The sequence below is a fragment of the Tupaia chinensis genome, unplaced genomic scaffold (genome assembly GCF_000334495.1).
Source record: "Tupaia chinensis unplaced genomic scaffold, TupChi_1.0 Scaffold000147_1, whole genome shotgun sequence".
In the NCBI taxonomy this organism is placed as follows: domain Eukaryota; kingdom Metazoa; phylum Chordata; class Mammalia; order Scandentia; family Tupaiidae; genus Tupaia; species Tupaia belangeri.
The window spans coordinates 6,643,268-6,657,528 of record NW_006159617.1 but is presented as its reverse complement, the minus strand read 5'-3'; the positions used below and the strand labels follow the sequence as shown (position 1 = coordinate 6,657,528).

The 14,261-nt window shown below is 43.1% G+C and overlaps 1 protein-coding gene and 1 pseudogene across 2 annotated transcripts in view; one reads left to right on the top strand and one right to left on the bottom strand.

The window, feature by feature from the left end:
• Window positions 1-9,432, top strand: part of PSAT1 (phosphoserine aminotransferase 1) — a 44,318-nt gene extending 34,886 nt beyond the window's left edge. For both annotated transcript variants that reach the window (XM_006145482.3, XM_006145483.3), the window contains exons 8-9: window positions 6,066-6,203; window positions 8,691-9,432. In XM_006145482.3, the coding sequence (XP_006145544.1) occupies window positions 6,066-6,203; window positions 8,691-8,796 (244 nt within the window). In that variant the 3' untranslated portion in view covers window positions 8,797-9,432. The remainder of the gene's footprint in view (window positions 1-6,065; window positions 6,204-8,690) is intronic.
• On the bottom strand, window positions 3,449-5,889 carry LOC102477239 (RRP15-like protein pseudogene; annotated as a pseudogene).
• Window positions 9,433-14,261: the final 4,829 nt, after the last annotated feature.

Below are 14,261 nucleotides of genomic sequence, written 5' to 3'. Positions count from 1 at the left end.
CCCTTTTCTGGTAAGTACACATGCCCTTCTACAACAAAGATAATAAGAATAATAAGAAAAAGTATAAGAATCAACAGAAAATCAAGCGTAGGATCGTGATTAGCTGGAGCTAAATGTGTAAGATCAGCTGTGGTTTCATACTCCAGAAGGGACAATTGCAAATGTGATGAAGAAAAACATCCCATTCTCAGTAGGCACAAAAGTTTAAAAACACCTAGAAATCAATCCAAATGCTCATCTGGAAATGTTAATATAAAAGAATAGCTGAAAATGTTGTTAAAATGCTGTAAAACTAATTTAAACTGTGGCTAGAGCACAGGGAACAGTGAACAGTGGGACAGAAGGGTCCAGAAATGGGCCCATGCTTACTTGAAAACCGCATGTCCAGTTATAAGAGTAACAGAAGTATGTTTTCCATCCCAACGAAAAGTAGTGTTAAATGATTGCCCCACACCATGCTAAATTCAAATCAGTCAAAAAGACCTGTTCAAAAAAAGTAAGGACTAGAACTATAAGAATACTAAAAGGAAACATAGGAGAGAATGACAGAAGGTCTTCTTAAATAAGCATTAGCTCAGAAGCCACAAAGTAAAAGAATGACATTTAATTACATGAAAAGTGTGGGGCCAGCAGGTGTGTGTGTGGGGGGGTGGTTCTTTTTCTCTCTCTCATTGTCTCTCTCTGGTCAACTTCAAAAAAAAAAAGTTAATTAATGACATGAAAAATTTAAAAATCCTGTACAGCTTAAGATAGCATAAAAAATGAGAATGACTTTGTGTGCATATGTATGTAATATATATAATATATACAACACATAAAAATTACTATTCTTAATGTAGGCAAGAATCCACAAATGAATGCAAAAGGATAACCAAATGGACGCAGCGAGTACTTGCTAATGACATGAACAAATAATTCAGAGGAAACACAGCGGGCTAACACACAGACAAAAAGATGCCCAACTTCATTCGTTCTTTAGGAAATACAGATTAAAATCATGGGCTATTTTCTGTCTTTGGCAGAAATGAAAAAGATGGATAATTTGAGGGGTTGGCAAGCGAACATACTTTTGGTGGGAGTATAAGTTTGGACCAATTTGAAAACCAGCAGTTAGCGTAACGGCTATGTTGCTGAACTCCCATGTAGTCGACCGCGGTTCAAGTCCCAGACCTTGTCGCTTAAACTCACACCGGGTGCATATGCGTTTGTGCCCAAGATACTGAGAGGAAAATGGAGGGGAAGGGATTGTGGTGTGGCCATTTCCTTGGGGGGTGATTTCTCGCTTTCTATCTCTCTGTCTCTCTCTGTCTTTCTGGCGAGCACACGCACCCTATAGCAATAACCTCTCCAAAAAACAAAAAAACAAGCAAACAAAAATTTGGACCAATTTGGAACAAAGTTTGCAATACCCACAAAATTCAAAACACCTGTGTTCTTTGACCAAGGGCTTTATGTCTCGGCATACACCCTCCCCCAGGACTCTGCCTGGGCACAGGGGTGTGTACAGAATTAGGCACTGGCAAGACCAATGTAGGACGTCACAGAGAAAACCTAGAGGCTGCCCACGTGCCCGTGAATTGGGGCCTGAGGAAAGAAATACATATGAGTTGATAGCGTTTCGCACCCTCACACCTGGCTCTTGCAGACAGGGTCTCAGTATGTTGTCCATGCCAGCCTTGAACTTGTGACTTTCTGCCTCAACCTCCTAAAACCTAGGTTTATAGGTGCACGGCAGGACACCCAACTTTTAGGGCAGGCTGGGAATAGAACCTAGGCCTTCTGTGTGGCCTTAGCCTGCCAGGTAGCAGCATCTACCAACACCAAAATTAAAAACTCCACACATCTCTCTCTCTCTCTCTTTTTTTTTTTTTTGGAGAGGTTTTTGCTATAGGGCGCATGCACTTGCCAGACAGAGAGAGAGAGAGACAGACAGACAGAAAGAGAGAAATCACCCCCCCCCGGGGGGGGGATGGTCACTCCGCAGTCCCTTCTCCAGTCTCCTCTCGGGATCTTGGGCACGCACGCACACACGCCCGACGTGAGTCTAAGCCACCAGGTCCGGGACTTGAACCACGGTTGACTACATGGGAGTCCAGCAACATAGCCATTACGCCAACTGCTGGTCCCAAGCTCCACACATCTTTTAACAATAAAACAAGAAGATATATTTATGAAGACATATGCTGTGCTTTATGACCTTAAAACTTGTTCCTCTTACCTATCTGTAATTTTGGGTCTGTTACCAACCTCTCTTTATTCCCCTATTCTAGCTTCTGGAATCACTCTTGTATCCTCCACTGTCATAAGGTCATCTTTAAAAAAATTGTTTTTGGTAGTTTTGCTATATGGTAATTGCATTCATCATAGAGAGAAAGAGAGAGAGTTAGAGGAAGAGTGAGGAAGCACCCCCTGGGGTGATGGCCATGCTGCAATCTCTTCCCCTCCATTCTTCTCCTCGGGATTTTGGGCACATATGCACTCATGCCTGGCATGATTTTCAAGCCACTGGGTCTGGGGCGCGAACCACTCAGTTGGCTATGTGAACAGATCACATTTATAAAATAATTCCCTGAAAAACTTTAGATATGAGGCCCAATTTTATAAAATGTTTGGAGTAAAAGTAAAAAGTTTTACTTTCTGTGTTTAATCACAAGATACTAAAAGTTAACAATTTAATAATCTTTAGGTCAGCAATATGGAATCGAGTCTCAAATCAGATGCAATAGTCACACGCAGATTACTCGTGGCCTAATTCAATCATTAGTTGTCCAATCCATAAGAGAATTTAAGCTAACTCAACTATTTGGGGCAAAAGAGAGAGAGATTAAAACATTCTGAATATGCTTCTCAAATATTACAGCTCAATATGTAAGTTAAACATGAAAATTTCCACTTTAGTAGATCTCTTATGCAAAAACAAAAACAAAAACAAAAAAACCCCTAACACTTTCTTAAGTCACCTCTGCCAGATTATTTAAAGTTAAAACCATCATCTAAAATCAGAAACATAATTTAAAATGTTACTATAGTCTTTGTCAATAGCTTATCAAAACAAACACCAATCATTCCCCAAAACTACAGATATATAGATCTATAGATTGGAAGGTAAATAAATATTAACTTCAAAGAGTTCATTTTAATTATAAATTGGGAACTGCATTTCTAGAAACATTGGCAATACTGAAACAACACACAAAGAAACACAACCAATATGTAAACATGTAACGATCCTGGCAAAATATATCTCTCTCTAGACAAGCAGAAATAGTTCCTTTTCCAAATATTTTGGGAAACAATGCTTAAAATTATACAGGGATTGAAAATATAATTTGTATAGAAGTTTATATGAAAAGGAAAAACACCAAAATTGGTAAAAGTTGTCTTTTTGTTTTCTTAAAAATGTATCCTTTATAAAGTTCCCCAACTATTATACGATAAAGTATTGTTTTTAGGAAAAACAAAATGATTGCAAACTGTTTCCAATATTGCTCCATGTGTCCGAGTCACTAGCAGCTCCTGCTCTGCTGCTGTCTGGCCCATCACTTTCCTTGTCCCAGTCTTTCATAGATGCTTCCATCATAAAATCATCACGCAGAATCGTCCATCCTGGGCCCTCTTCTGATTTCCCTTCCATCTGTTTGCTTTTGGAGTTCTTCCCAGCAGAACTTTTCTCATCTCTATTTCTATCCATTCCTCTCAGAACACTGGTGAAATCTTTCTTGGAAACAGTTGATAACAACTTAGCACGCTTTCTCATAGAACCTCCAGCTTCTTGAACCTTTTCATCAACATTCTTTTGATGTTTCTGAACAGCATTAAATAACTGCACCACACCCCTCGTTGCAATTCTCTGAAGATTTCTCTCTGTTTCTTTGTCTTTGACAACATCTGGCTTTACTCTGCACATCATTTCCCACTCCCGCTTCTTATCAAACTGTTTTCTTTTCTCTAGTCTTTCTTGCTTCAACTTTTCTTTTTCCTTTTCCAGCTCTTTGTTTTTGACCAGAATGGTGGGTTTGCTTTTAGGAGTTTTTTTGTTAAGGATTTCGGCCATGGCATCTGCCCAGCCTACATTAGTCCCACCACTTGATTCTGCAGCATGTTCATTTTCTTTGTCAAAGGGTTCAACATCATCTTCACTGTCAGCTTCTATTGCTCCATCATCAGAAGAAAAGCAATCCTTCTCCAATTCACAGCTTCCTGCAAAACCTCCATGGTCAGAATCGTTTTTAACCTCATCTTCCAGCTCCGATGATACAGCCTTGGCTACCATTTTCTTCTTCTTCTTCTCCTTCTTCTTCTTCTTCTTCTTCTTCTTCTTCTTCTTCTTCTTCTTCTTCTTCTTCTTCTTCTTCTTCTTCTTCTTCTTCAGAGAAATTTTCAGCTTTTTGCCCACATTCACACGTCTTTATCCATTTATTGATGGACTCTAGGCTGATTCCATACCTTGGCAATTGTGAGTTGAGTGTGATAAGCATTGGAGTGCAGATATCTCTGTAATGTACTGATTTTCTTTTGGACGTATGCTCATGGTGGGATTGCTGGATCTTACAACAGTTCTATATTTTATTTTTGGAGGAAACTCCATACTGTTTTCCACATTGGCTGGACTAATTTACATTCCATCAGTAGTGCATAAGAATTCCCCTTTCTCCACCTCCTCACCAATATTTGTGTGTGTGTGTGTGTGTGTGTGTGTGTGTGTGTCTTTTTGACCAGAGCCATTCTAACTTGTGAGAGGATACCTATTGCACTGATCACTTTTGAGAATCTGTATATGCCTTATGCAAGGTGCTGGGAATAAAAAAAGATAAATCGATTACATTTAACAGGTACTTATATTTAGCTTTTACTATGTTCCAGACACTGTTTTAAGTTATATCAGTTATCTATTTCTATATCCCAGAACATCTCAAAACTTACTGACTTAAATCTTAACAACTATGTTCTTTGCTCATGATTTTTTGGTTTAGTAGATGGGCTGAGCTCAGCTGGGCAGCTCTTCTGCTGGTTTTGAGATCCTTCATTCACCTGAAGTTGTCTGGCGATTCAATGGGAGCTGGCTGGTCTAACATGGTTTCACATGTCTGCCAGTTGGTGCTGGCTGTAGTCTTGGATTTCCATCTCTGGCACTCAAGCTCAGGCTTAATTACATGGCAGCAATGTTTTAAGATAACAGAAGAGAATCTGCCAGGCCTCTTTAGACCTGGACTTAGAAGTTGTACAGTCAATTCTGTTGCAGTCTCTTGGTCAAAGCCAAGCATAGGACCAGCCTAGATTCTAAAGATGGCAAGTAGACCTTGCCTCTTTGTTTTATTTTATTTTTAAGGTTTTTGCCATAGGAACTATGAGAGAGAAACCGAGAGAGAGAAAGTAAATCCCTCCCACCCCCCATAAGGGATGGCCACACTGCAATTCCTTCTCCTCTTAGGATTTTGGGCGTGCACACACATGTGTCTGGTGTGATTTTCAAGCCATCAGGTCCAAGACTCAAACCATGACGGTTCATGTGGGAATACAGTTCTTTATTCACCATGCCGCCTCCTGCTGCCCCCCACCTCTTTATTTTTAAATGTCCCACAGAAATTATCCGTAAGTAGTGACTTTTTAATCCCTATAACACCTTGAGATAGGTGCCATTATTACTCCCTTGTTCAGATGAGGCAAAGGAAATACATCAGAAAGGTTAAGTAACTTGCCAAGATCATATAGCTTGGGCAATACAGGATGATAAATTCTTTGAAGTCTGTTGTTTTTAATTTTTAAATCTTACAGCTCCTATTAGGACTAACTTATTTCTCTGCAGCCTTGCAGAGAAAGAGACATTCACATTTGCTGTGTGGCTGCCATGTATCCAGAAACTTCATAAGTGTTGTAGTCCTGAACCATCATCACTAGTTGGAAATGGAGGTATCACTGGTCTTTTCATTATTCAGATGAGGAAACCAAGGATTATGGAACTGAAGTACAAGTAATACAAGAGAGCGCCAACCCAGTCTGTTGGTTTGTCAGTGACAACTCAAACATTTCAGAAAAGTAGCTGAAACAATAACCTTGTTTTTCAGATGTCCCGTGGAGCCCCGGAATAGAAGTAAGATGAACATTCCATTCCGCATTGGCAACGCCAAAGGAGATGAGGCTTTAGAAAAGAGATTTCTTGATAAGGCTCTTGAGCTCAATATGATCTCCCTGAAAGGACATAGGTGAGTACATGGCCAGCTCAGCGGCTCAAAACGGAAGTGGCTTAGTTTTTCATGTGGAATAAAATAAACCTTGGCGCCTGCTCAGTTTGGAGCAGTAGTTCAGTAACTTGTTGGGAAGAAGCAGCTCTCACAGGGAGTGCCTTTCCCTATTGTCTATGGGGCCCTTCACTGTTTTCTGGCTAAGAGTGTAATGGAGTCACAACTTCCTCAGGGATTTATCAAAATTACAAGCAGTTCTTGATTTTTTAAAAAAATTATTTTATTTAACTTTTTTTATTATTTATTCATTTGTTTATTTAAATTTGACCAGAGAGGGACAGAGAAAGAGAGAGAGAAAGCAAGCTGCCAGGTCCAGGACTCGAACCACGGTCGGCCATGTGAGAATCCAGTGCCTTTAATCACCATGCCACCTGCCGGCCCCAAGGCAGTTCTTGATTTAAGAAGATTTTTGACTATGATGGTGTGACAGTCATGCAGATTCAATAGAAACTGTCCTTCAAATTCCAATACAACTATCCTGATTTTCACTTTCAGTCTTCAAGGAATTACATGAGATAGCCCAGCACTTCATTATAAAGTCGGTTTTGTGTTGGGGCCAGCAGGTGGCATAGTGGATTGAAGTGCTGGATTCCCCATAAGGCCAACCACAGTTTGAATCCCAGACCTGGCGGCTTGAAACTCAGGCCAGGCACGTGTGAGCGCATGCCCAAAATCCCTTGTGTTACTGAGTCACTGGAAAAGTGATGACACATTTTGCATTGAGAAACATAGAAAAATACATTATGACTTTTCCAAAGACCCAACAGATAAGGTTGCTCAGCCCTTGGCAAATGGAAGCGTTCTGAGCGTGTTTCAGGTAGGCTGGCTAAGCTATGGTGTTTAGTAGGTTAGATGTATTAAATGCATTTTTATTTATTTATTTATTTTTGGAGAAGTTTTTGCTATAGGGCATATGCGCTCACCAGAAAAACAGAGAGACAGAAAGCGAGAAATCACCCCCCCCGGGGGGATGGCCACACCACAATCCCTTCTCCTCCATTCTCCTTTTGGGATCTTGGGCACACATGCACACGAGCCCGGCATGAGTTTAAGCAACCGGGTCCGGGGCACAACTGTGGTTGACTACATGGGAGTCCAGCGACATAGCCATTATGCTAACTGCTGGTTCCTATTAAGTGCATTTTCAACCTAACACTATTTCCAGTGTACGATGGGTTTATCAGGACATGACCATACATTTGAAGGTCTCTGAAATAGCACCTGCACCACGGAGTTGGCCATCTCTTCACTGAGGCTGGTTCTACGCAATTCTCATGGTAGAATGTCACTGTTACTCTAGCTGCACATCACATAGATTAGTTCTCACATGCTCTTTGAAAAATGAATGTCCCCACAGGAGAAGAGCAGCAGCAAGATGCCCCTTCTCCTATCAGCAAGACACCCTATCCAGTAGCTGATCCCATCCTGGGAGGTTCATGAATGACATAACAAGCAGAATCACCTATTTTGTCTGAAATAGCTCTTTTTAAAAAGTTATTAATTGGGACCAGCAGTTAGCGTAATGGCTATGTCGCTGGACTCCCACGTAGTCGACCACGGTTCAAGTTCTGGACCCGGTGACTTAAACTCACGCCGGGCACGTGTGCGTGCGTGTCCAAGATCCCAAGAGGAGAATGGAGGAGACGGGATTGCGGCATGACCATCCCCCCTGGGGGGTGATTTCCTGCTTTCTGTTTCTCTGTCTCTGTCTTTCGGGCGAGCGCACGTGCCCTATAGGAAAAATCTCTCCAAAAAAAAAGAAAAAAAAAAGCTATTAATTAATTAATTGAGAGAGAGAGAGAGAGAAAGATAGGAGCCCCTGACAGTATCACCATACTTCAATTCTCCCCCAAAGCCTTCAGCAAATTAGGATCACAGGTGGGCCTAGCATAGGCAAGTTAACCTAGGATCTGAACCCTGGGCCTCCCATCTGGCCTCAGCATTACACGGCAGCATCCTACCCTGTCACCTGAGCCATTGTGGCTGGGCCCTGACTTAACTTTTCTTCCCCCCATCTCGTTTTCTTTGCCAGGAGTGAATAGTTTGAACTAAGTTAAATGTGAGCAGAAAGGGATGCTTTCTTTTCTTTTTAAAGAATTATTTAATTTTTACTCATCATTACTTTTTCATTTGATGAGAGAGAGAGAGAAAGAGAGAGAGAAACTGAGAAAGCAAAAGCAAGCCTCCAAGTCTGGGCCTTGAACTATAGTTGGCCCTGTGGGAGTCCAGCATCTTAACCACCATGTCACCTGCTGGCCCCAGAAATGGGTGTTTCCTAATGACTGAGGCAGAAGCAGCCCTGGGCCTCCTGCAGGAGTTTCAGATGGGAGGTTGGGTGTGGTAGTCTCAGGTGGTATAACTCTCAGGATCAGGTGATTAGAAAGGAATTGTTTTGATGCCAAATTAGATGCTTTTTTTTCTTAATGGTTGGATCTTTGGTCTCTCTAGGTCGGTGGGAGGCATCCGGGCCTCTCTGTATAATGCCGTCACGATTGAAGACGTTCAGAAGCTGGCCGCATTCATGAAAAATTTTTTAGAGATGCACCAGCTATAAACATACCCTAACCAGTGTGTACTCTGGCCTTGAACAACGTACAAAATTTAAAGTTACTTGGGAATGGCTACCAAAAGCTAACAAACATGGTATTTTTCTCAGATGAAAATGCTCATAGATTCTTCATGTTTTTCAAAGGGCAACAGCAAAACATCTACACCTCTGCAAAGCTGATGGGACCTAATGGCTGCCTTAATTTTGACTTAAACTGGAAGCATTTTTAAAGTCTTCCTGTTGCTTTTCTAGTGAATTCAAGCTTATTTTATCTTGGCTGTTGCTTTTTCTGGCTGGATCTCAGTATTCAAACGTACCTGTGGATGTAATTATGCGAGTTGCAATTAGGTATTTCTGGTGTCAGGGGAACACATAGAATGGGAGTGGGGTGTGTAGTGGGGGTCCTCCAGGTGCTGAATAGGGTCCCGTGGATTCCTCAGCTGTTGATTAAGGTTAATGTTGACCATTTGGTGAACGTTTCGGAGTCCTAGGCAAACGGGAAAACTGTAGATCTTTCTTTGTACTGTTACTTTCATAAAGAGATAAAAGTGACAGATATATGTTTATATAGCAAGGTCTGTTTTTAATACCACATAGTTTATACCTGTATGCTTTTATATTTCTAATAATACGGTGCTTAGTGATCTTTGTAGAGGGTTTTAGAATTTATTAAACCCTCGACATTGTGCATTACGCGTATATCAACAGTTGTGGTCCCCTCCCCCCATGCTCCTTTAAGCTGCTCATTAAAAAGATTTGTAAGTTCTGGTTCACTTTTACTCTCCTTTCAATAGGTAGAAAAGAAGGTTGGTTGGTTTGTTCTTTGTTTTTTTAACAGTGCTGTTAATTGAACGCCCTTATCCTTTATTCCATTGGAACTAAGTTAAATGTGAGCAGAAAGGGATGCTTTCTTTTCTTTTTAAAGAATTATTTAATTTTTACTCATCATTACTTTTTCATTTGATGAGAGAGAGAGAGAAAGAGAGAGAGAAACTGAGAAAGCAAAAGCAAGCCTCCAAGTCTGGGCCTTGAACTATAGTTGGCCCTGTGGGAGTCCAGCATCTTAACCACCATGTCACCTGCTGGCCCCAGAAATGGGTGTTTCCTAATGACTGAGGCAGAAGCAGCCCTGGGCCTCCTGCAGGAGTTTCAGATGGGAGGTTGGGTGTGGTAGTCTCAGGTGGTATAACTCTCAGGATCAGGTGATTAGAAAGGAATTGTTTTGATGCCAAATTAGATGCTTTTTTTTCTTAATGGTTGGATCTTTGGTCTCTCTAGGTCGGTGGGAGGCATCCGGGCCTCTCTGTATAATGCCGTCACGATTGAAGACGTTCAGAAGCTGGCCGCATTCATGAAAAATTTTTTAGAGATGCACCAGCTATAAACATACCCTAACCAGTGTGTACTCTGGCCTTGAACAACGTACAAAATTTAAAGTTACTTGGGAATGGCTACCAAAAGCTAACAAACATGGTATTTTTCTCAGATGAAAATGCTCATAGATTCTTCATGTTTTTCAAAGGGCAACAGCAAAACATCTACACCTCTGCAAAGCTGATGGGACCTAATGGCTGCCTTAATTTTGACTTAAACTGGAAGCATTTTTAAAGTCTTCCTGTTGCTTTTCTAGTGAATTCAAGCTTATTTTATCTTGGCTGTTGCTTTTTCTGGCTGGATCTCAGTATTCAAACGTACCTGTGGATGTAATTATGCGAGTTGCAATTAGGTATTTCTGGTGTCAGGGGAACACATAGAATGGGAGTGGGGTGTGTAGTGGGGGTCCTCCAGGTGCTGAATAGGGTCCCGTGGATTCCTCAGCTGTTGATTAAGGTTAATGTTGACCATTTGGTGAACGTTTCGGAGTCCTAGGCAAACGGGAAAACTGTAGATCTTTCTTTGTACTGTTACTTTCATAAAGAGATAAAAGTGACAGATATATGTTTATATAGCAAGGTCTGTTTTTAATACCACATAGTTTATACCTGTATGCTTTTATATTTCTAATAATACGGTGCTTAGTGATCTTTGTAGAGGGTTTTAGAATTTATTAAACCCTCGACATTGTGCATTACGCGTATATCAACAGTTGTGGTCCCCTCCCCCCATGCTCCTTTAAGCTGCTCATTAAAAAGATTTGTAAGTTCTGGTTCACTTTTACTCTCCTTTCAATAGGTAGAAAAGAAGGTTGGTTGGTTTGTTCTTTGTTTTTTTAACAGTGCTGTTAATTGAACGCCCTTATCCTTTATTCCATTGACTTGTTTGTTTGTTTGTTTGCTTGTTTTTTGTACTGTTTGACCAGAGTGATACTGTGAGTTGCTAAGGAGCTTTGCCCTAGAGTCTTCCTCCCATTATTCATGTACTGTCAGTATTTTGTGTTGACCACATGAAGAACATTAAAGTTGTAAAACAGTTAAGCCCTTGTCCGTGGTTTTCTCTACCTGCTTTTTAGACAAATGGGTCTTTTTTGTGTTTTATGATGGGAGTAAATTCTGGTAAGGGTCACTTAGTTCAACCAAAGGTGTAGCACTTGAGTCTTTAGGCATCCACTTGTTTACAAGGATTCCACGTGGTGCAGTGGCTTTCCAGCTGCTTTTGGGATTGATGTTATCAGCAAACCACCTTCCAGTGCACCCCCCAGCGTAAGGTTCTATGAACTCTGTCCTCTTACCCTAGAAACATGCCCATCAGATGGTTCTGAACTATCTCCCCGTTTCACTAATTGCATAATGAGGACTCTACTGGTTTCTCAGCTCATCTACACCAGATAGTTGGGTTCCCTGGTCAGGTCTCAGCCCCCCAGGCTTGGGTCTGTCATCTATAGAAGGAAGATTGCAATAACTCCCCCAGTTACTTCAGGGGTATTTCGAGTTCACAACCAGGGCTGAAGGCAGGATGTGAATAATACCCACAATAAGACCTTAAATAGCAAAAGCTAGCCAGCCCACGAAGGCCAAGTAAGTGCACACATATATAGTCGTGGCGCTGAGTGAACGTCCCGCCTCTATCTCGGCCTTTCATTTGTGGTTGCGAACCCCAGTGTCTGCACCAGACCCACGTTTCTCAAATCTCCACTGACTTCCACTCCCGTTGCCACGGACAGTTTTGCTGTGCCAGCCTTTGGGGGTGTTTCAGCAGACTTTCCTCTGCCCTTACTCCCCTCCCACCACAGCCAGTTGGACTATGACTTCCCTCACCCTCGACCTCTTAGCTCAGCTAAGAGCTTTGCAGAACCTGGCCTGGCCTCTTTCTGTTCGTGGTTCTTGGAATGTGGCATCCGTTTGCCCACGCTGCGGTATAGGCCTGGATTTCTTGCTTCCACTCATTAAGACCAAGCGGGCTTCTAGCCTAGTTGAGGACAATATCCTTTTTCTTTACTCTCAGCAGGGTGAGCCTCGTGCCCATCACAGCATCTACATTCTGTTCCTTATTGTGAAGTGGCTTATCTGTCTTTTCCATAATGCAGCAAGGAAAGAACCAGGGTTTTTCACCTCCAGCACCTGGCATCCTGCCTGGCCCTTTTGAACGCTTAATACTTATCTGCTTACCAAGTGGAAAGTCTGAATGTGAATCCTTTTGGTCTTTCTGAGTATTGCCAATGAGCTTAGATGGAAGGTAAGCAGGCCCAATCTCACATACATTAACTTTTTTCCCCTCAAAATCTGAGTCTACAGTTCAATTTCATTTTATACTAAAGTGCCAATTGTGATTCCATGCCTGAATGAGAAAAATTGTAATTTTGGAGTTCCCCCAGAACCATGATGAATTTGAAAGCTTTTGGAAAACGGTCAACAACTGGGTGTGGACAAGAGGTAATCACTCATCTAGCCACATGGAGAGGTTCTGGAGCACGGGTTGCTGGAAAATACTCATTCGAGCAACAACCTTGACCTTTGTTTCCAGGGAATGGGCTGATGATAATCCACTGACCTCGTGGAGAGAGGTGGGAGGGGAGACAAGGGTGCATGCAGGCTTCTTGGTAGGTGGGCTGCAGGATCCAGAATTGGCTGGTCCTTCTGTGCAGATTGAAAGCAAAAGAGAAGGGCCCAGCTGAGTGATGTGTGCTGGAGGCTGCCGCCCGACAGGCCTGGGCCTTGTGGGGAACCGGGTTTGACGCTGTGCCTGTGCTAAGAAGCCGGGCCTGGTGATGTGCCCCTGTAATCCTAGCTACTAGAGCAGCTGAGATGGGAGGATGGGAGGATCATGAGGCAGTGAGACCCTGTCTAAAACACCCCCTTCTGTCAGACATGCACACAATTTCTTAAAAACGCAAAGTAGACAATCAAGTGTCTTTGTGTAAGAGGCTGCTTCAAGTTCCTTTGGGTCCTCTAAACTGTACTAACCCCAAATGAATTGTTTATTAATACTAGAGCACATGTACGTACATGAGAAGAGGAAGAGAGAGACAGAAGAGGAGGTACCCTCTACACCACTCAGTCACACCAGAGTCCCCTCTCCAGCCCAGCCTGTCAGGATCCTAGGCACCCGGGCAGACACCTAGCGAGTTTTCAGGCTGAAAACTGCCTTCCCCGACCTGTCATGGTCCCACCCACTGGATACCAATCCAGAGATATTTCAGGGGTCCAGGAGTGGGTCCAGGGCTGTTACAGCCCTGCGTGTGAGTTAGAGAGGGAGAGAGAGAGGGAAGGAGGGGGAGGGAGAGAGAGTGTGTGGCAGCTGTCAGTGTGTGTATGATGTGAGGAGTGGCCATGGGGTGTGTGCTCATGGAGTCGGGGTGGAGCTGAGGGGCTGCTGGGCCTGAAGGGCCTTAACTGGCCTTACTTGGTGCCAAAACCTCTTGACTTCTTGGCCCACTGGCTCCTCTGGGATCGGGGAGTGGGGTTGGGTAGAGCACAGTCTCCTGACATCTGGGCCCAGGGGGGACCTCTCCAGCACCCTGGCCATTTGAACTGGACTTCCAGCTCTCTTGCCTTGCCTTCGGATGACTGTGACCTGAGACTCAAAGCCACCTTTCCCCAGGCTCCTTGGCAGGGAGCTGGCTCCCACAGTGCTAACCAGGAAGCCCGGTTGCTCTTGTGGAGGCGTGGGAGCTGGGTCGGGTACAGCCCCCAGCTACAAGCCCTTAAATAAAGCAGCCAGTGGGTGGATGTGTGTGGGAGTCCAGGCCAGGACTAGAGCCAATCAGCAAGGGGCTTCTGCTCTCTGGTATGTTACTGACTGTGCTACAAGAACTGGGCTCCCCAGCTGAATTTGAAGTTGTATTCTTCTCTTTCAAAATTCCGGGCCAGGCAATAGCACAACAGTAATGCAAGTGGACCCACTTGAGAAAGGTCTTGGGTTTGCATCCCAGTGCCTCCTTGAGCATTCTGGGGTTATGTGTGTGCCTATGGTCTGGGCTGCCTGAGACTGGTGGGTGCCACATGCAGACCCTGTCAGGGCAACTGTCTGTCGGACTGCTTCCCCCCTCTCATGGAGGAAATAGATGCACTTAGAATTCTTAACATGTGATCATT